At 64.4% G+C, this 21402-nt stretch overlaps 1 protein-coding gene across 5 annotated transcripts; it reads left to right on the top strand.

The window, feature by feature from the left end:
- Positions 1-710: 710 nt before the first annotated feature.
- Positions 711-21392, top strand: LRCH4 (leucine rich repeats and calponin homology domain containing 4). 5 transcript variants are annotated; one of them, XM_032235139.1, is made up of 18 exons: positions 711-999; positions 13367-13511; positions 13619-13745; positions 14005-14110; positions 14240-14376; positions 15184-15299; positions 15417-15513; positions 15630-15717; positions 15884-16050; positions 16210-16280; positions 16477-16668; positions 17077-17134; positions 17436-17484; positions 18759-18887; positions 19021-19112; positions 19393-19530; positions 19688-19765; positions 21257-21392. In XM_032235139.1, the coding sequence occupies exons 1-18, from the start codon at positions 807-809 to the stop codon at positions 21380-21382; spliced, it is 2109 nt and encodes a 702-aa protein (XP_032091030.1). In that variant the 5' UTR covers positions 711-806; the 3' UTR covers positions 21383-21392. The 5 variants fall into 5 exon arrangements, with proteins under 5 accessions (XP_032091030.1, XP_032091029.1, XP_032091028.1 ...); XM_032235138.1 differs by lacking the exon at positions 21257-21392 and adding an exon at positions 19896-21122 and having other exon boundaries at positions 16477-16614; positions 17080-17134; XM_032235137.1 differs by lacking the exon at positions 21257-21392 and adding an exon at positions 19896-21122 and having other exon boundaries at positions 16477-16614.
- The last annotated feature ends 10 nt before the right edge of the window (positions 21393-21402 follow it).

The following is a 21402-nucleotide window of genomic DNA, read 5'->3' as shown; positions in this document are numbered from 1 at the left end:
GCGAACCTGCGGGGGCTTTTCAGCAGTTTTGGCCGCAGCCGCGGTGCCTCTAAGGGGCTATTCAGCCAGCATCCGGCCGAGGCACTCTGCCTATGCTCAGAGGACCCCGCGCCAGTTTCCCTCAGTTTTCCCGAGGCCTTTCCACAGGTTTGGGCCCGCCTCCCCCTGAGGCGCCTTTTGTCCCGATTGGTCGATAAGCTCCCCAGTCCGGGCCGTGCGACCGACGATTGGCTGCCGTGGCTGCCATTCTCCCCTATCGAGGCTGAAAGCGCCTCCTCGGCTTTCAACCGCTTGCCGCCGGGACTGTTGATTGGCAGCTCAGCCAATCCGTCAGAGGGAGGCCCGCCTTCGCTCGATTCTACGCGCCGTGATACGCCCGTCGTCGACTCGCCCGCTGAGCCAATCGTTTCCCCTACCTGCCTGCTTGAATGTGATAGGGCGACAGAGTCACGTGCGCAGCATTTTCACGTGTCGGCCAGGAAAGTTGGACCCGGAGGAATCTGCCTCCCTCATAAGCGATTGGCTGGACCGAGACGCTTTCGCGCACGTCCCAGTTCCCTTCCATCCCGGGCATTCGATTGGACTAAAAGGAGGAAGAGTCAGGGAGATTTTAAACGGGATTGGCTGTCGAGCATGGAACGCCTCGGCCAGGGCACTTCTAATTGGCCGCTTTCCGCATGTCCGGCCTCTCATAGGCGAACACTATCCTTCTTGCACCGCCCCCTTTGGCTGGGGTCTCGCCGTCTCTGCTTCCCTGTGCTCATTCGGCTCCCGACGGCCGCAGCGGAGACAGCGGAGCCTGCGGGATGGCGGCGGGCGAGGGCGGGGCCGACTCGCTGCCCCCGCCCTCCTCCTCCTTGCCCGGGCCCCACCCGGGCCCCGAGCGCGCCCTGGAAGAAGCGGTGGCCTCGGGCAGCCTGAGCTTGGCGGGACGGCGCCTGAGGCACTTCCCCGGAGGAGCCGCTCGGCGCTGGGACCTCAGCGACACCACGCAAGCGGGTGAGGTGCTCGGCCACGCCCCCTCCCGGCCACGCGCCGCCGCTCCGCCTCCTCCGAAGCCCCCCATCCCTCCTCACTCCTCCGGCCACGCCCCCAGCGGATCTCCCACGCCCCGCCCCCTCCGTTATACTGTCTGTGTTTGGGACACGCCCCCCGCTGCGCCCCGCCCCTCAGAAGAAGCGGCTGCCGGCCGCTTCCCCGCCCCCTCTGGACTCCAGGGCCCATCACCCGCGCCGCCTGGGATGATGGGAGCTTAAGCACCGGGAGGGCACGGGGGGGGGGGGCGCTCGGTTGGGCGTGCGTGGGCTACCTGGCCCGTATTAACGGGGAGCCCCAGCCTGGCTGCCCTTCTGTGCCAGGCGGGCGCTGGAGATGCCTCTGCCCGCTCCTGCGCCCCCTTCCCTTGGGGCAGGTTTTGTGCTTCTCTTGCGCTGGTGGCTGGCTCTCCTGGGCCTCCCTTCTCGGCTCCTCCTGCCAGTCTCTCCCGGGAGCTGGAAGGGAGGGCTGCGGGCAGGGGCTCCCCTGCCAGGTGTGTGGCAGCTGGGTTTGCACACCTGTGGCTGAGGGATGTTGTGTGGGCTCACCCGCTGCTTTGCATCTAGTGTTTCTCAACCTTGGCCACTTGAAGATGTCTGGACTTCAACTCCCAGAATTCCCCAGCAGTGGTTAGGACAGTGTTTCTCAACCTTGGCAACTTGAAGATGTCCGGACTTCAACTCCCAGAATTCCCCAGCCAGCGAATGCTGGCTGGGGAATTCTGGGAGTTGAAGTCCGGACATCTTCAAGTTGCCAAGGTTGAGAAACACTGATCTATTCCCTGCAGACTGGCAGAGCTCTGACAAGCGTGTGTGTGTGTGTGTGTCCCCCTGCGGCTGGCTAACCCCCCCCCCTCCCATGTGCCTGTGCAGGTTGCTTCCCTAGACAGGCCTGGATGGAGGGCATGGGGGAACGGGCTTCTTACGGGGGGGGGGGGAGTGACTCATCCGAGGCTGGCAGAGCAGCAGCTTCTTCCTGCAACCACTGGGCCTGCTGGCTCCTGGGATTTCTGCCCTGGGGGCTTGGCTGGGGGCTGGGGGGACGGCTGGTGAGAGGCTCCTTGCGAGTCAGGAGGAACGATGCCCCCCTCCCCCATGTAGGGCCTGTTAGAGCAGGCCCGCCCGGGTGCCCGGTGGGTCCTTTTCATCCTGGATCCACGGCCGAGGGGGCATTGATTCCACTGCTTGATCTCTCGGGGGGGGCCTTCCCTTCCGTTGTTCCTCCCACCAGGGCCACTGTTCTGCCTTCTTTTTCTGCAGCTGGTCTTCGGGGGGGGGGGGTTTGAGGCCGAAGCCCCTGATTTGTGGTGTGTGGCTGGCTTGAGGCTCTTGTCTGACAGGCACAGGGGGTCCGAGGGGAGGGGGGGCGTCACTGATCAACCACAGGGGTCTCATCCGTGCAAGTAGCCGGATGGAGCCCCTCTGGCCAACCACGCAGGGGACCCCAGTTCTGCTCCGGCAGGGCCCGGAGGCTGCTGGCTCTGAATGACACCTGAGCAGGTTTGGGGGTGCCATGGGAGGGATCCGGCTCCCTGTGGGTTGATGTCACCTGGGGCTGGGATGGGTGGGCTCCCTTCTGTCACAAGGCCTGCTCTCTGGTAAAGCCTCCCGCCCCCCTGCGAGCCCCCACCCTCGGGGCCTTGGTGGGTGGGGTGCGTGCCCGTGCGCCTTTGAATTGGGAGAGGCTCCCTGGGCATCATTGCTCTGCCCACCTCTGTTAAGGTGGCTTTTCTTCTTTCCCCACCTGGTGAAGCTGCTCAGAGCCGGATTGGATTGCAGCGGCCGAGGAATTCGATCACCGGATGATAAGGATTGGGGCACTTCCTTGTTGGAGTCGCGGGTGGCCGGGGAGAACCACTGATGGTGGGCTGGGGCTGCCGTCTTCAGCTCTTTCCTCCTTCGGCTTCCTCCCTCCAGGAATGGAGCGGGGGGGGGGGGGCAGAGCCCTGTGGCCCCCAGGCCTCGGCTGAGCGTGCTCCGCTCCGTCCTCCGGCAAGGGCCCCCCCAGGAGAGGATCCTTGGGCCTTGCTAAATGACGCCAGGCCAGGGCTGGCACAAAACCACGTAGGAAGCGGCATCGTCTCTTCCTGGGTCTGGTTTACGTCCAGCAGGAAACGGCCGTGTCCCTCCGGCTCCCCCTTTTATGACACGGTCACTTTGAGAGAGACTGGGATAGTTTCCTTCCGGGGACAAAAGGAAACCGCCAGGAAAGAGGAAAAAACTGGGATGAGAGGAGAGCATGAATTGTGCTTTGGTCTGAGGTTTGAATCGGGCGTTGTGTGAAACCTGGGTCGGCTGAGATCACCCGAAACCCACCTTGTGATTTCTGAGTCCCGTTCGAGGGGCCGTTCCGTCGGCCCGGCTCATTCTGGTTTCCCCTACAAGCCATGAGTGGAGGAATTCTGGGAGTTGAAGTCTCTGCATCTTCAGAGTTGGCAAAGCCAAGAGTGGCATGGGTGGACAGGGTCGGCCTTGGTGCTTCCGTGCCACAGGGCAGGAATGCAGAAGAAGAAGACGGTGGCGGTGGCAGAGAATTTACCTGCCAGGTAGCCAGAAGGGCTAAAGGAGGCTGGGCTGCCAGGGGAAACGGGGCTCTTCCATTTTAGGTTGGGAGATGGGTTTTTCCCAGCCGGCCACCCAGAGATCTGGCTGGAGGCTGTGGAAAAACTGACCGGGGGGGGTGGTGGGGGTGGTGGGGAGATCTGCAGAGGGAGGGAGGGAGGCCAGTCCTCCTTTGGGGCAGCCGGTTCAGCTGCAGAGGGACTCCCCGGGAGGCGTTTCCCCAGCCGAGGATGACCGGAGCTCTTTGGAAAGGACACCTGCTTTGCGCAACTGAGGAGGGGGATGGCGAGGGGTGAGGGGGGGGGCAGAGCAAGCCATGGCTCAGCTGGGCAGAAGCGCTTCCACCCATTCTGCAGGCCTCGGCCTCCTCCTCCTCCTCCTCAGCCGGAAGAGCCCAGGGGGATGCAGGCCGGGCTGGGCCCCTCCTTTGCCTGGGGTCTTCCCCTCCTCAGGGAAGCCCCCCACCCCAGTGAGGGGGAGCAAAGGGCTGGTGCCTGTCCAGGAATCCTGCTCTCTGCAGTGACCCCTGGAGTGGCCGGACCTTTGCAGCCTCTTTTCCTTGAGAAAGGAATTGGGGGGGGGGCGGTCTGGCTGTGTTCCTCAGGCCAAAGTTCAAGGCCGGGGTGGGGGGGCAATCCTGCTTCCCCCTCTTTTCCGGGGGGGGGGGAGTCTTTGGAATTGGGGCCAGAGGGAGCCAAGCTGGGTGGATGAGACAAAACCCACCCCCAGGTTGTGATGTCACCTGGCAGCCTCCCCTCGGACTTAGGGGCTCCCCCAAAAGTCATTCGGAGAATTGCTGGCTCTCCCCTGGTGGAAGAGTCCAGGTGGACCCCTGACCGCCTCCAGCCCAGGGGAGCCCCCCCCCCCCCCCCGTCTCTCCGGCTGCTGAAGCCGGCCTCTCTGGGGCTGGGCAGTCCTTCCCTTCTCCCCCCACCAAGCCCCCCCAGAGGTCCGTCCTGGCTCCTCCCTTGCTCCCCTGTGCCCCCCGGGGCCTTCCTGTTCCTGGTGGGACCCAGGCCGCCAGCGGTGCCCTGGAGCCCTGCAGAGGAGGGGGCTGCCATTCCCTGGAGAGCAGGGAGCACAAGCAGCAAGGACCCCCTGCCTCGTTTGTGAGCTTTGAACAGCTGTCCTTCTAAGAGCTAGTGGGGGATGGGAGCCCCCTCCTCATTATTATCACCCAGGAGCCAACGGGGGGGGGGGGGATGCCTAGTTTCCACTTGAGCAAACCCTTGGGGAGAAGAGCTTCTGGTTGGGGAGGGCAATACAGCTCCCCCATTTACTTATGGGAGGTCCTTGGCCCTGCCTTCCCTTTGAGTCCCTCCGTGGGGTGGAGGCCCCGGCCGCACAGGGCGGGCAAGGGGAGAGAAAATGGGCTGCAGCTGGGCAGCTGGCGTGAGGGGCAGCCTGGATCCAGTCCTGGCTGAGACCGAAGGGGGAGCCTCTGGTCTCCTTCGAGTCCACCGAGCGAGGCTTCCACTCCGAGCCCCTTTGCCCTCCCTCTGCCCCATGGGGCCCGTCCAAGGAATGCTCGGCCCGGTCTCTCCAGGGGGCCGGTCAGGGTCGGACCGAAGCCACGCACACAGTGTGACGGAAGGAGACTCGCTTCGGCTTTAAGAGGAGCAGATTGTGGGGCCACGTGAGGCTCCCGCGGTGCCCTCTCTTCCTGCCAGGATTTCGGAGGGGCCTTTGGGACGCTCATCCGTCTCCCCAGAGGCCGGGGAGGTCGCCCCTCCCCCCCCAGGTTGGGCACAGGGACCTTCAGCCGAGACTCTGGCGGCTGGAACCGAGTCCCCAAGCCCTTCTCGTGCCCTCTCTGGACGCTGGAATGCCAGGGGCTCTGGGGGCACGATTGGAGGGCTTGGCTTCACCCAACTGGCGGTGCCAGGGAGGCTCCCCCTCTTGACGAGCAGCATAAGTCAAGGGTGGACCTTATATCCCGGTGGAGGATATGGACCTGTGTGTGTGTGTGAAAGTCGGGGGGGGGCTTCTATAGGGCCCCCATCAGAAGAGGGGTGCTGGGAGTTGGGCAAGAGAGCCTCTTGTGCACCAGGAAGCTGCCTCTTCCTCTTGGCTGCCCCACGGGCGTGGCGGGGGGGGAGGGGGGAGGGAAGAATGAGGAAGCCTCTGCCTTGTGACACGGGGGGGGGGGCAGGCGAGTGAGCCGAGAGACAGGGGGGGGGGGGATAGGTTTTCCTGCTGAGGAACCTACCCAAGGTCCCGGGGGGGGGGGGGAGGGAGGGTTCTCAGCCCTGCTGGCCCTTCCCTCGTTTCCCCTGGCAGTAGTTGCCCAGGAGACCTCCCCTTGCCCCAAGGCAGGCACCGGGTGAGCTCAGCCCCCCCCCCCCCCCCCCCCCGGGGCAACTGCGCAGCTGCCGGGTTTACACAATTGGTTCCCGCTGGGGAGCCAGGTGGCCACGGGTGGAAAGCTGAGCTTGTGCCTGGTCTGGCTTGTGCCTTGCCCACTCGGAGGGCGAGGGGTCTCTTTGGATCCCCCCCCACCAGGGGCTTCCTTAGGGGAGGCAGTGAGAAGGGTGCAGAGTCTCCCAGCAGCTCAGACCAATTTGCCCATCATCCCCTCCTGTCCCCTCTCCCCCCTAGCCCCCACCTCCCACTTGGTTCCCCTGTGATTGGCTGGGCGCTGCCCCCCCCCCCGACCTCCAACTTCCCTTTGACTGACTAGGAACTTGTTTCCCACGTGTGTTTTCACTTCCTGCTGCCTCCGGTGCAGTTTTCCCCTCCCCACCCACCCCCCCTCAACGCCTTTCGGCATCGGGAGGCTTCCGGGCCTGCCCAGGTGCCCCCCAGAGTCACCTCGCGGGGGAAGATGGTAGCATAGAAATGCAGTAATGGTAATAAAACGTGGCAGTGTCTGGAGGCAGCAGAAGAGGGGGGGAAACCGGAGCAGAGAGCGAAATGCGAAGACCTGCAAATAGAAATGGAACGACGGGGGCGGAAGGAAGGGAAGGGGGCACCAAGAGCCACGGGCCCCTCGGGAGCAACCCCAGAACGTCCACTGGAGCACCCTCGGCATTGACAAGCTCACCCCCGGTCAATTGCAGGAGGCAGCTTTGCTCGGAACCGCCGAGGCCAGGAGCAGCCTGCACTTGTGGACTTCAGCTCCCAGAATCCCCCAGCCAGCCACGTTGGCTGGGGAATTCTGGGAGTTGAAGTCCACAAGTCTTCTTCAAGTTCCCAAGTTGGAGACTCTTGGCCTACACCCTCCAAGATCCCCATCTGCCTCTCCCCTTGGGAAGACCCAAATGCCCCGTGCAATCTGGCCCCCTGGCTGGTTGTGCAGAGGAGAACCATCACAAGAGGGTCTCTCTCTTGCTGTAAACTACCCAGGGGAGACTGAAGACCCCCTCCCCCCCCCAGCATGCGATCTGGCACCTCAGCATCCCCTTCAGGATATCAATGTGGCTTCTGGCTGTTTTAGTTGTCAAAGGACACACACAAGTGCCAGCCTCATTTTCTCGGGCACCGACCCAAACCGTGGAGCATTGTCCTGGCCTGCAGGTGAAGTGGGGCCTTCTCCAGCACCCCCCCCCCCCCCACCCTCGGTCAGCCCACAGCCACAGTTGGAGATGGTGCAGCAAAGAAAAGGGAGGTGGGGTGCCCAGCCCCCCCCCCTTGTCCATCTCTGTGCCACGGACAGTTTGGGAGGTTTGGGGGAATGTGCCCATTGCACAAAGCCCCACGGGTGGGATTCGCACTGATTGGACTTCTCGCCCTTTTCGGTTAGGACAGGCCCTCCCTCCCGGGACCCCCTCCTCCGCAGAGGAAATGGCGGCAACTGGGGGGGGCAGAGCTCTGCCCCAAAACCTGCTCCGCTCACCAGCTGCCAAAGCCACAAGCAGGGAGCACCTGTCGGACGGGCAGAATCCCTCCGCAGCCCCCCAGGGCACCAGAGGAAAGAAGGAGGCCGCCTGCACGGCCCCTCCCCACAAAATGGACGCCCACGCGGCTGTTCGCAGGGGGGCCTGACCACTCATCCCAAGGACACCCCCCCCAAGCACCACAGAGCACGGCGGCCGCAGGGAGGCCCACACGCCAACGGAAGCCCTCCAGGAGGGAGAAAGCAAAAGGGCCCCGTGGCCCCAACTTCAGGGGGAGGCCCCGAGGCTGCTGGGGGAGGGGGGGGCAAGGTTAGGGCTGCAGCAGCCGGACCAAACTTCTCCAGCCGAGGGATTCTGGGGCTTCCAAAGCTGTCTTTCCAGAGTTTATTCCGGTTCCTTGGCCTCTCCTTGCCAAAAATGGAAAGGTGGCTGCTTGTGGTTTGAAGGAATGAGGAAGAGCAGAGGCCGATGACGGGTGAAGGGGCCCAGCTGGGCCGGGAGGGGCTGTGCCCGTCGGCTGCCAGCCGGAGCGGAGAAACCGGATTCCACCAGTTCAGATCTGGACGTGGCGCTGATCGAAAGTCCCTCTGGGCCGGTTTCCCTCCGGCGACCGTCCCTCTCTCTCGGGCGCTGGCAGGAATAGAAGGCTTTGGGGGCTCTCGGGGGGGCCCAGCTCTCCCCCAGCTCAGCAGTTGGGCTGCTTCTCCCACCTTCAGCTGCCCCCCCTCCCTCCGGCCCTGTGGGCAGCAGGGCAGGTGCCCAGCCAGGAGGAAGCAGCACCCTCAGGAAGCACCTGATGGCCGGCTGCCCCAAGGAAGCCCCTCTCTCCCCTCCGCTGGGGGCCCCCGCAGGAGGCAGGTCAGCTGGGGGGGCACCTCCAGAAGGGGGACCCTGAAGGAGCCCATCGCAGAAGGAAAGAAGGAAATCCTCCCCTCCAGTCAGAGCAGAAGAAGCTTCTGGGATGAGAAGGGAAACGTCTTCGGAGAAAAGCCGGAACGTCCAGTGGCAGGAGGGGAAAAGGCCCTGTGGGACCACCGTGTGTGTGGGGGGGCTGAGGGAGGGTCTCCAGAGGCATGCAGAAAGGAGGAGCACCCCTCTCCCTGGCAGCCTGCAGTCAGAAGCCCCCCCTTCAGCCCCCCCCCTGCCCCCAAGGGCCCATCCATGGGAAGAACCTCGTTTTCTTCGGAATTGGGCATTTCGTGTCAAGAGGGCAGAGGAAGGAAGGGCCTTGAAGCAGAGCCCCCACCCAGCCCCCTCCCCCCTTTGCAGCAAGGAGGAGGGTCCCCCTCTCTCCGTCTCTTGGGGGTGGCTGCCCAAGTCTCCCTGGTGAGAGGAAGTTGGGGGCAGGGGGTTGGCAGAAGCCGGACCCCTCCCTGGGCACTCTGGGCTGAGTGGCAGCCCCACCGTGGCAGCCTTCAGGATGGGGGTGCCAGCTGGTTCTCATTGTGGGAGGAATTTCATGCCAGCCAATGGTAACCAGGGGCCCCACAGTTTGGGGGGAGGTGGGGAGCCCCTAACTAGAGTCCCACGTTCAGCAGGTTTCCCATCTCCACGTTAGATCTGGGCCTGGGGGGTTCCTGTGGCAGGGGAGGGGCTTTTGGTGGGCAGGGAATGCCATTCGCCCTATTGGTACGGTGGGGGGAGGGGTACTGTGCCAGCCAGGAGAGGAGCGATGGCCTCGGCCTTCTTGCCCGTCTGGTCCTGCCAGAGTGCCCATCTGCTCGGACAAGAGGGGCTCAGGCAAAGGGGGGTCCCTGGGGGCCCTCCACCCACCAGCTGGCTCTCCCCAGGCTCTGTTTTGAGTCCCCCTCCCTCCCTCCCTCCCACAGCCTCAAAGCAGCCACCCCACCTTCTCCCTGCCCGGGGGTCTGGGGGCTGTGGGAGTCAGGAGGGCTGGGGAGGGTCTTTCTTCATCCCCATCACTCAGTCCACTCCCAGGATCTTTGGGCTGTTTTCACAAGGCCTGGAAGGGGCCTTTGATGCCTTGGGGGGCGTGGGGGGTGGGTGGGTGGGTGGAGAGAGCTGGCAGGAGCGCTTGAGCCCCCTCAGGATGTGCCCCCCAGATGAAGGAAGGGGTCTTGCTTACCAGCCCACGCCTGGCCCCTCCCCAGGGCTGCTCTCCTTTCATCCCAGAAGGAAGCCATCTGGACGCTATTTTTAGGCGGGTCTGGAGTTGCTCCCCCCCCCCATATCACCTCCTGCCTGGGGGGGCAGGGCGGGGCTGAGGGGGGCAGCAGGGGAGGGGCAGCTGCTTCTGATTTTGGACCTTGGTGGGCAGCTGTGAAATGCTCTGTGCGGCTGGGAAGGATCCGCTTGCAGCCGGCCCTTCTCTGCCCCCCCCCCGCCCCCAGTGGAAATGGGGAAGCAGCTGCTGCCCCACGGATGCCCTGCTCAGAAGCGCCCTGAAGGGGCCTTTTGGACCCCTGGGCTGGAGGCCCCTGCAGTTGCCTGCCTGCGTGGGGCAGAGGTCCACTTTGGAAAATCAGGTTTCCAGTCCTCATGGCTGCCCAGAGGGCCTCTGACCGGTTCTTGGGAGGTCCTGGAGCAGGGGGGGGGGCTTCTGGGGAACCCGGTGCCCAGTGGGAGGGCGCCTGGGGCCCTGAAGCACTCTGGGGCCTGGGCTGGGAGGGAGCGGGGGGGGGGAGGGCAGGAGGACCCCCCCCCCCCCAAGGATCCTGTCTTGAAGTCGAGCTGAGACTGCGCAATGGAGGGGTTGGGAGGAGAAAGTTGTCCTCCTCCCAGTGGCTATACCCCCCCCATCCCAGAGACCCCCCCAGGACCCTTCCCTGCTCCCTGTGGGGAGGTGGAGGCCCCCCATTGTGCCGGCCCCTGCTGCCAGTTGGGGGTCCCGTGGAGAGGCCCCGTCAGCTGGACCATGGAGGGAGGGGGCAAAGGCCTTTTGTGGGGGGAGCTGACCCACAGGCCCCAATCCCCCCCGCCCCCTTGCCCCCCCCCAGGTGGGTGTTTCAGACACCCCCACGGCCGCCCAGCAGGAGCCCTTGGGGCCCCCGGACTCGACTCTTGATTGGGTCAAAGGTTTGTCTTCCTTTGGGGCTGCCGGGGGGCCTCCGTGGCTGCACAGAGCCCGTGAAGGACGGTGGTCCCGAGTGGCCTGGGGGCCTGGTGTGCAGGAGAGAGGTGTGTGTGCAACAGCACAACTGGAGGGCCCCTCTGGTCGGGGACCATGATCCCGGCAGCTGTACCTCAGGACCCATCATCCCCAAACAGCCCATGCCGGTGGCCGAATTGCTTCCCCTCCGGTTCCAAGTCCTTCTGGGTGCCAGTCTTTTTGGGGAGCCCCCCCCTCCCCTGGTCCTTTGCAGGCCCTCCCCCCGAGTGGTTCCTGCCTTCAGGGGGGGGCCTAAAGACTTCAGCCCCTCTGGCCATTTGCAAGCAGGAGCCCCCTGGGGGTCTGACAGGGGCCTTTCGGAAGGGGGCTTCCTCGGAGAACTCATAGCAGAGAAAGACGGGTGTCTGCTCCCTCTTCTCCTGCACAAGGGGAAAGGGGGGGGGAGAATCCCCAAGGGGTTCGGGGGGGGCTCCATCCGCTTGGAAGCCGCAGGGTCCTGGGACCCCCGGAGGCCTCCGTGGCCTTTCTGGGGGGCTCCCCACGCAGAGGGCCCTTCCAAGGCTGCCTGGCCTGAAGCCTCTGCGTCCGTAAAGGAAGCCGTAGGGAGAAGCTCGGGGGGGGGGAGGGGGCTCTCTGCACACGCTCCAGCAGGTCTGCTTGCCACGCTGAGGTGGGCCACGGGCTCCCAGGGGGGCTGGGGGAGCGCACAGCCGTGGCTGCTGAGCCGCCCGGGGCTGCTGGGGGAAGGATTGTCCGCAGGGGGAGGCTTGGGAAGGCTGCCCGAAGTGTCCTTGAAGATGCCTTGGCCCCCTCCCCTCCGGGCCATCTGTGCCCAGGGAAGGTCACGTGGGGCAGCCGGCCTGTCGCTATTGTTCAGGTTGGGATGGGAGGGGGGGGGTTTGGCTCCGTGCTACCATCTACCAGCTGCCATCGCTCCTCCCCCCCCCAAGGAAAGTCCGCATGCCTTGGGTTGAAGATGCATCGGGGAGGGTTTGCAGTGAGATAACGGAGGGTTGGGGGGGGGGCAGAAACGATTTAAACATTAGATGGCTGAGTGGGGACCTTGGAGGTCTTCTAGTCCAACCCCCTGCCTGAGCAATTGCCTGTCCAGCCTCTTGGCAAAAAAAATCAACCCCGTGTGAAAGGGATTAAGGCAGGGGTCTCCAAATTTGGGAACTTTTTAAGACTTGCGGACTTCAACTCCCAGAATTCCCCAGCCGGAATTCTGGGTTAAAAAGAGAGGATTTTGGGGGGTGGAAGAGTTCCTGAGTCTCGTGGCTCTCCTGTGCCTTTGGAACGTAGAATAAAAGTCAGAAGGGACCTTGGAGGTCCTCTAGTCCAACCCCCTGCTTTCTTTGGACTTCAAAAGCCCTTGGGGCGTGCTAGGGGGGGAGACGGGGGGGATCCAGCCATCTCCCAAGGGAGGACTTGCCACACAGTTTACCGGCATGGATGTTCCTTGTTGAAATGCTGCGTTTTGGAACCCTCCACCTGTCAGGTGTGAAAGTGGCTTCTTTCATCACCAAAGATGGCCCTGAGCTCACCTGGCCGAAGGGCCCCAGATGGGCAGCTCCGGCAGAGGAGCCCCTCCTGGTGCAGCTGCTTCCGGGCTCCCTGGATGGGCTGGAGCTGCTTCTAAATTTAACATCCCGGAGGTCAGAGCCGAGGTGGCGCAGTGGTTAAATGCAGCACTGCAGGCCACTTTAGCTGACTGTTATCTGCAGTTCAGCGGTTCAAATCCCACCAGGCTCAAGGTTGACTCAGCCTTCCATCCTTCCGAGGTGGGTGAAATGAGGACCCGGATTGTTGTTGGGGGCGATAATGCTGACTCTGTAAACCGCTTAGAGAGGGCTGCAAGCCCTATGAAGCGGTAGATAAGTCTAACTGCTATTGCTATTGCCCTCCCACGGCCACAAAGCCCTCTTCCGCCCCACCCACCCAGGGAGCTCCCCCAAAGGCTGGGGATCTGGCGGGTTTCCCGCGGGGGATCCGCTCTGAGGGAGAAGATTCCCTGCTTCTGGAACAATGGAGGGGGTCTCTTGGGCATGGGGGTTCCCTCCCAGAGGGGCTCAGAGATCAGGATGCTAAGAGTATTTTCTTGTATGCCCCCCCCCCCATTTTCTCATCCACAGACAAGAGTTAGTCTAACTTGGGGGGGGGTCTCCAAAGTCAGCCACTTTTAAGAGAGGTGGACCTCAACTCTCAGAATTCCCCAGCCACGTGTGGGGGTTGAAGTTCTAGAGCAGTGTTTCTCACCCTTGGCCACTTGAAGATGTCCGGACTTCAACTCCCAGAATTCCCCAGCCAGCATTTGCTGGCTGGGGAATTCTGGGAGTTGAAGTCCGGACATCTTCAAGTGGCCAAGGGTGAGAAACACTGGCCTTCAACTCCTTCCAAGGCCCCTTCACCGAAAGATTAGAAAGCCCCTTGGCCTCTCCCAGGCATGGCCAGACCCACTGGCCCCCAAGCCCGACTCAGAGGAGGACTTGGCCCCAACCGGGATGAGGGATTATCTCAGAAGCTATGGGGGGGCTCCAAGTATTGCAAGGCTGGGCAGGGGCACCCTTGGAGGGGCTCCCACTCCCTCGCAGGTGTCCAGCTGAGCTGGAAGGGCAGGGCGGGGGGAGTCAGTTCCCTTCCGAAGGGGAGCCGGTGAAGGATGCCAATCCAAGGCTGCCGAAGCAACCGAAATTCCTTGGCCCCTCTTTGCATGGCCTCCCCAGAGCTCCCCCCCTCCCGCCTTCCTTGGGGAGGGACCCAGGGGGGGCGTGGAATGAGGGGAGCCTTGTCACAATGGGGGGCGTCTTCAGCAGCTCCCCTTGGGGAGGATCCCGGGGTCTCACGGCTCTCCCTCCCCCGCGCAGATCTCTCGCGGAACCGCTTTGCCGAAGTGCCGGAAGACGCCTGCCACCTGATGTCCCTGGAGGGGCTGAGCCTCTACCACAACTGCCTGCGTAGCCTCCCTCCGGCCATGGCTAACCTCCAGGCCCTCACCCACCTCAACGTCAGGTACTCCGGGCAGGGAGGGAGGCAGGCAGGCGGAGCAAAGGGCCACGCAGCTGGGCTCTCGGGCGCGGGGGTCTCCCTTCTCAGCCCGCCTGCCTTCCTCCCCTCAGCCGGAACCAGATCTCCGCCCTACCTGCCTGCCTTTGCCACCTGCCCCTCAAGGTCCTCATCGCCAGCAACAACAAGCTGTCTTCCCTCCCGGAGGACATCGGCTCCCTTGGCAGCCTTCGCCAGCTGGTGAGTCTGCCGGCTGCGGAGGGCGGGTGGGCGGAGAAAGACCGAGGCCCAGCCAGGACGGGCTTCCGGGGTTCCGGGCTGCAGAGGTGGGGCAGCTGCCCGAATCCATGTGGCCGCAGCACCAGGCAGAACCCTCTGGTGGCTGGGCAGGGGCTTGAGGGAGGGGGCCGCAGAGTGGCCTGGGCCCTTCCTATGGGCAGCCTCTGTTGCGGAGGGAGGCAGGGGCTTCACCCGGCCCCCTTCCTCCCTCCCCGAGCAGGATGTCAGCAGCAACGAACTGCGGTCGCTCCCGGGAAGCATGGGAGGCCTGGAGCGTCTTCGGGACCTCAACGTCCGCCGGAACCAGATCACGGTCCTGCCTGAAGGTCAGCAGCGGTTTGGGCAGCCGGCGTCTCCGGGTGGAGCCCCCTCCCTCTGCTGAGCGCCTGGGCCCTTTGGGGCTCCGGCCGCCTCGGAGCCTTTCTGACTGCCCCCCCCCTTTTTTGCCTTGGCAGAGCTGGGGGAGCTCCCGCTGGTGCGGCTGGACTTCTCCTGCAACCTGGTCACTCGGCTCCCCGTCTGCTTCCGCCACTTGCGACACCTGCAGTGCCTCCTCCTGGAGAACAATCCCCTGCAGTCCCCACCTGCTCAGGTAGGCCTCCCCCCCCCCCTCGCTGAGCCCCCTGGCCATGGCTGGCCCCGCCCACCCCCGGCTGACCCCCGGGCTGCTTCGGGGACGGAGGCTGGGAGGACGGTGGCCCAGCAGAGGAGGAGGAGGAAAAAGAATTTCAGTGAGAAATTTTCCAATTTCCAATTTTAATAATTTTAATTTTAATCCTGAAGGACTCCGGGCGGGTTACATAAAAACAGTTTAAAAACATTTTTAAAAAGTTTAAAATACAGAAAAAAATAGTGGCAATACGATGGGCTGAAGGGAGACCCTAATCGCATGCGATAAAAGAATAAATTCTGATTAAAATAAGAAATGGGGAAGGGCCACGAAGAGGCTCCTGTGTTGGGCTCCAGCCCCCATTGGCTGCCCCGTACCTCAAACCTCCAGCCTCCCATCGGCCCCTCCGGTTCTCAGGCTGCGGTGAACGGGTGGCAGTCGAAGGGGGCCCAGAATGGAAGAAATATAGTAAAACAACCTTTAACCTCCTCAGAGCTACTGGAGAGGGGAAGCTTTGTGCTCTGCCCCTCCCTCACCCGAGGCCTTCCGTCCTGCAAGCCCCCTCCCGCCCCCCTGGGGAGGGGGCAAAGGGGGCCCGGAGCCTCCTTGCCAGAAGCATCAGCCCCAGCTGTCGTGGGAGTGGGGGGCCTTCATCCCGCAGCCTGGAAAGGAGGACCCCCTGGGCTGCCCCTTGGCCGGAGGACTCGGCCCGGCCCTTGGAGAGAGGGGGGAGGGAGGCCTTGGCGGGAGGGCCGTTCCGTGTCTGATGGGCCCCCCCCGTTTCCGCAGGTCTGCCTGAAGGGCAAAATCCACATTTTCAAATACCTCAACACGGAGGCCTGTGGCAAAGGCAGGCCGGGCTTGGCCGAGCTTGCCCAGGGACGCCCTGCCGCCTTTGGCACGTGGTAAGAGGCGGAGGGAGGGCCCCGGAAGGAGACGGCTGCGGCCTCCGGTCAGAGGGGGGGGGGGCTCGGTGGTCCCACCCTCAGGGGGGCCGCTTCAGCTTCCCTCCTGCCTTTCAGCCTCCCGGATGACTTCTATCCGGCCCGGCAACACGGCGGCCTCGACTCCGGCTTCCACAGCGTGGACAGCGGCAGCAAGCGGTGGTCGGGGAACGAGGTACGTGGTGCCCGGCAGGTGAAACCCCTTCGCTTTTCCCCGTCCTGGAGGAGGGGGACTGGGGGGGCATGAAAATGGGTTTGGCCCTGACTGGGGGGCCCCTCTCTCTTCCTCAGTCCACCGACGAGTTCTCCGACCTCTCCTTCCGCATCGCCGAGTTGGCCCGCGACCCCAAGCAGCTGCGGGAGAAGCGCGGAGGGGCAGGTGAGCAACGGGTGTGGTGGTGGTGCGTGGGGGGGGGGGGGCTTGTGTATCCGCCAGCATTGCCGTAGCCAAGGAGGGCCGGAGAGTGGCGAGGCGGCTGGAGTCCAGCTCTTCCTCACAACTCTTCCCTATCCCCCCCCCCCTTGCTCCCCCCGCTCTCCCCCAGGCGATGCCGGAGAAGTGGAGCAGATCGACTACATCGACAGCAGCGTGAACGGGGAGGAAGAGGAAGAGGAGGATTCGCTGGTGGAGGAAGAGGCGATGGGGGGGCCCCCTCCAGCTGGGAGGGCCGGCAAGGCATGGAGCGGCTTCCCAGGACTGGCGCCCCACGAGGTAAAGGGGGCTGCCTCCGGGGAACTCTCGCTCGAGCAGCAGAGCGGCTGGGACTCCATTGCGGGAGGCCGGGTGGGGGGGAAATAGATCGGTCCTGGCGGGGGGGGACGGAGGGGGGGGACACCCCCGCACTGATTCCCCTGTGCCCGTCTCCCATAGGAGCCCCAGAAACACACCAGGATCCCCTCCCAGAGAGTGGGCGCTGGAGAGCCAGGGCTGATGGCTGGCAGGTATGGGCACTCCCTGGAGGGGCCAGCAGGAAGTGGGGCCCTGCCAGGTCTCTGCCGGGGGGGAGGGGGGCTGGGGGAGGGCTGGTCCTCCTGCAGGAATCGTGGGGGGTGGGCAGGCCGGCTCTTCTGCCCCTCGGGGCCCAGCCAGAGCAGCTGCCCCCCATGTGCATGTGGAGCCTTCCCCCCCACTCTTCAGGGGCGGCAGTGGGGCCGGCTCCGCCAGGCCGGAGTTCTCAGCCGAGGAGCGCCGTCGCCCAGAACTCCTGCAGCTGTGGCAGGAAAGGGAGCGCCAGCAGCAGCAGCAGCAGCCGCCGCCCTCGCGGTGGACGGACAGGTGGGCGTCTGAGGCTCCCTGGCAGAGGCTTTGGAGCCCTCCGGCTGGGGGGAGGTCAGTCCTTCCACCCGCTAGCAGGGACCGTGTTGTCCCGCATCCCCTCCAGGGGCCTCTGGGGACATGGAGGGGCAGCTGAATCCTCCGGGCCTCCTGCCAGAGAGATGCTCCTCCGGGAAGGAAGGAAGGAGGGAAGGAAGGAAGGAGGGAAGGAAGGAAGGGGGCTCAGTTAAATCACTCAGAGGCCCCCAGGATTAGGGGGGGGAGCAGGGGCCGGTCCCCTTCAGCCCACAGGGAGGCCCCCGGGGCCCCTCCTCTGCCTTGCAGCCCCTCCTCCTCCTCCTCCCGGCTCCTTTGGAGGGCTCTGCTCCTTCCCAAAGGCCAGTGAAGGGGGGCTGGCCAAGGGCACCCGGGGTCTCCGTGGGGTTTCTGTCCTGAAGGTGCCTCTTGCTTCCGCAGCGGCAGCAGCAGCCTGGCCGAGAAGGGCGGTGGCCTCCCTCCTCCGAAGCAGCCCTGCGGCCAGGTAGGAGCCCTGGGGCCGCCCTCGAGGGGACGGTGGGGCCGGGCGGGAGGCGGAGGGAGCCAGCCGCTGGCTGAGCCCCTTGTGGGGAGACGGAAGCGGTTTCCTCCGGCCCTCCTGCGTCTCTTAGGACCCCCCCCCCCCTGTGGATGCAGCTGTTGGGGCCCTGGAGGGAGGGCAGGGCGGGCGCTGTGGATGCTGGGCCTTGCCTGGTGTGCCTGCTTCTCCAGTGGGCAGAGGCCGGGAGGGCCCCTCTGACTTCAGGTGCTGGCCCTGACCCCCTCCTCCCTCTCTGGCCTTGCAGGGAGCTGAACCTCCGGCTGGTTCCCCCAGGCACAGTCCCCGCTCTGCAGGTAGGTTCCCCCCCCCCGCATCTGCCCCCCCCCCACTCCCACACACACACAGAAGAGGAGCTGCAAGGCCTCCGGAGCCCTTCCTGGCTCTGCTGACAGCCAAGTGGGGGGAGGGGCAGGGAGAAACAACCGGGTCTTTGGGTGGGGGTGGGGGGCTGTGTTCTGGGGGTGGCGTCCCCTTCCCCCCACCTCTCACTCTTGGCAGTCACCCCTCCCCCCAGGCCCTCTGCCCCTCCAGACGCTGCTCCCCCTTCCCTCAAACTTCATTTGGCATCTTTGAGAATCTCAGCCAGTTCCATTCCGGCTTTTTCAGTGTTTCTCTTGACCCCTTCGCTCTTTCTTCTGTCTCTTCCTTCCTTCCTTCCTTCCTTCCTTCCTTCCTTCCTTCCTTCCTTCCTTCCTTCCTTCTCTTCTTTCCTTCCTTCCTTCCTCCCTCCTCTCTGTACGTGGCTCGGAGAGCCTTTTTCACATGAAAAGAGCCAAGGTGGCGCAGTGGTTAAAAGCAGCACTGCAGGCTACTGCTAGATCAGCAGGTCGGCGGTTCAAATCTCACCGGCTCAGGGTTGACTCAGCCTTCCATCCTTCCGAGGTGGGTAAAATGAGGACCCAGATTGTTGGGGGCAATATGCTGACTCTCTGTAAACCGCTTAGAGAGGGTGGAAAGCCCTATGAAGCGGTATATAAGTCTACTGCTATTGCTATTGCTATGGGCCACTCACTTCATTCGCTTCACAGCCATAGACACCCCTCCCCTTCTCTCCCGGCGGCTGCCTGTCCAGTGTCCCTGCCCCACTGAGTTCAGTTGGGGGGATTTCTGCCGAGACCCCCGGCCCTGCTTCGAGTGAAGGGGAGAGGTGGGGCCCTCCTCCTTTCCACAGACGGTTCCTCAAAGGGGGCAGGGAGAGCTGCTTCCCTGCCAGCCAAACCTTCCCTGCCCGCTTTGCCCTTGAGAGGGGAGGTTTAATCTGCTGCCATCCTTCCCTGCCAGGCGCTTTGCTCCCTTTCCCTCGGCTCTCCCTCGTTCCTGACTTTTTCCTTTCTCTTTCTGCTTCCTCCTCCTCTTCTTTCCTTTTATGATTGTAGATCCCTTTTCTGACCCTTGTGAGCCCACCCAGAGGGGTTTCATAGGTAAAATAAGCACCCTGCTGCCTGCGCCCCACCAACTGGGTGGTGTGTGAGGTGCGTGGACACACAGCCCCCACTCCCGTCCCCTTCCCCCGGCTGCCAGAGTCCCGTGAGTCCCTGGGCAACCCTGAGCCCTTCTGCCCATACAGACCCTCCTCGGCTTTGCCAGAGCTCCACAGGGGCCAGCCTTGCCACCCCCCGCAATGGCAGCGTGGCGCAGAGGCCTTCCAGCTTCCTCTTCCGCTCCTCCTCCCAGAAGGGCGTCCAGCGGAGCTTGGGTGAGTGTCCGAGGAAAACCGGGCTGTGGGGCTCTTCCCCGTGCCCCCCCCCCCTTGGCAGGGAGGCGGAGTTTGCTCTTCTGGGAGGCCCCGGCCGGGCCCAGCCTCACGGGCTGCCAAACCCTCCTTGCAGATTCCCCGTCGCCTGAGCTCAGCAGCCCCGCCAGGTGCCGTACGGGGACCCAGGCCTCAGACGAGAGGCAGCTCCTTGCCCAGCTGCGCAAGGTAGGGAGCCTGGCGGCTGCGGCCCACCTGGGGTCCACCTCTAGGCCAGGTGTCCTCAGACCCAGGGGTGGCTTCTGTGTGGAGGGCCACAGCGGGGACGTTGGGGTGTCTGGGGGAGGGGAGAGAGCTGGCCCTCGAGCTGGGCAAGGACGGCCTCCTGCTGCCGGGCCCTCGGGCCCTCAGGAGAGCCTTTGGGGCCCCTTATGAAGCCTGGCCTCTCTGCCAGCCCCAAAGGCAGCTGTCGGCCTCTGGAGCCTCTCTTTCCCCTCCCCCCCCACAGGCCATTGAGTCCCACCTGAACATTACGCTGGCAGAGGACTTGGGCGAGGCCCTGGCCGACGGGGTCATCCTTTGCCAGCTGGCAAACCGCCTGTGCCCACGCTCTGTGCCTTTCATCCACGTGCCCTCGCCTGCTGTGGTGAGCTTCTCTCGGGAAGTGGCGGTGGGGAGGAGGGCAGAATGGGTCTCACTCCTGCTGCGGGGCAACCTCGGCTGGCATCCGACTGCCTGGGCCGCAGGTGAGCCTCCTGGCCGCCCTTGCCCACCGACTCTCACTCTCTCTCTTTTGGGCACAGCCGAAGCTGAACGCCGCCAAAAGCCGCAAGAACCTGCAGGGCTTCCTGGCCGCCTGCCGCCAGCTTGGGATTCCGGAGGTGAGGCTGGGCAGGCGGTCCCTGGGGGCCCCCTCCCCCCCCTTTCCTCCCCCCCCCTCGCTTCCCTTGCGTGTCCCGTCAACGCTCACGTGTCCCTCCGTCTGTGCCTGTGTTCTCTCGCCTGCCCCAGGTGTCTCTCTGTGGTGCCCCAGACATTGCCCTCCTCCTCCAAGGCAACGTCCGTGGCTTCCTGTGCCCACTGGAGGCCCTGCTGCTGCTGCTGCACCCAGCGGCCCCCCTCGCGCCTCCCGGCCACCTGGCCGGCTTTGCCGTCTTCTATGCCTGCGTCATGTTGCTGCTGTACTTTGCCTACTGCCAGCTGTGTGGCCTCTTCTTCTGCTGCTGCTGCTGAGCCCTCGGCCGCCCAGCCGAGCAGGACTGCCTGGCTGCCACAGCCGCCCTGTCCGCAGAGCCGGACGCTGCGTTCCCTGGTCAGAGACTCCGGCTCCAGGCAGGCCGCCCGTTGCTAGGAAGATCAGCCCTCTGGTTTCAGACATTGACCGGCTTCACTCACGTTCTGCAGGCAGCCAGATGGGTTGGGGGCTGTCAAGAGGCCCCTTTCTCCAGTCAATGCCTCCTGACACCCCCCGAAGTCCCCCCCATTTCAGGCCCCCCACAGCCCTCCCGGCCACGCCTGTGCCTTCTCCCCAGAACCTGCCCTGTGCCCCTTCGGCTCCCCTTCCCAAGTGCCTCCATGGGCAGGATGGCCCTGCTGTGCCCCCCCGCCTGGCGACACAGAGGCCTCCGCCTGCTTTGGGCCCGCAGGAATCAAGCCGCTTGGAGCACAGCAGCTCTGGGTTGTCCAGTCCCAGTGTGGCCGCTCCGGTCCTCTGCCCGGAGCCCTTTTGTAGCTTTAGCAAGGGGCCCTTCTGGGCTGTGTTGCCCTCTGGAAAGAGGGCCTGCCTGCCTGCCTGGCTACTGGCTGGGCCCTGAAGAGCCTGTGGGCTCTTGGCAGGTGGGCCATGTTCCTTCAAGGGCCCCAACCTCCTGGGAGAGCCTGGCACTCGCTTGGCACAACAGCCGCCTGACCCTGGGGCACCCCGGGGCCCCCCGACTGGGACCTTCCCTGGATGAAGGCGGGAGGGAGGGAGGAGCCCCCAGCCTCGGCACCCCCAGCTCCTTTGCTGTGCCAGCCCAGTGGAAATGCCTTAAGCCCCCCCCAACCCCTTCAATGACGCCCCCCCCCCCACCTGCTGCCTTAAAGGTGTGAAAACTATATTTTATACAAACACGCACACACGCATATATATATATATCTGGAGACTGGAGGTGAAGGGGAGGCTGGGAGGAAGGTCTGTGTTTTTAACCGCTTGTACCATATTGTAAATATCTATTTATCCCCCCCCCAAAAAAAAAACCACGGAGCCTCCCCCGCAGCAGCCCCGCCTCTCGCTTCCTTCCTCGCTCGCTCTGCGCCGCCTCCGCGGGTGGGGAGGGGAGATGGGGTGGGGGGAGCCCCGAGGGCCACCGCTGACCGTCCTGCCCCCGCAGGCCCAGCTCCGCTGCCCGAGCGGCCCCGGGACGGACCAGGAGGCCGAGGACGACCTGCCGCGCTTGGCCGCCGTCGCGGTGCGGGCGCTGCTGGAGGCCCACCGGAGGGGCGGGGGGGAGGGCTAAGGAGGGGGCGGGGCCGCCGC

The sequence above is a fragment of the Thamnophis elegans genome, chromosome Z (genome assembly GCF_009769535.1).
Source record: "Thamnophis elegans isolate rThaEle1 chromosome Z, rThaEle1.pri, whole genome shotgun sequence".
Classification (NCBI taxonomy): Eukaryota; Metazoa; Chordata; class Lepidosauria; order Squamata; family Colubridae; genus Thamnophis; species Thamnophis elegans.
This window is presented reverse-complemented; position numbering and strand designations above follow the sequence as displayed.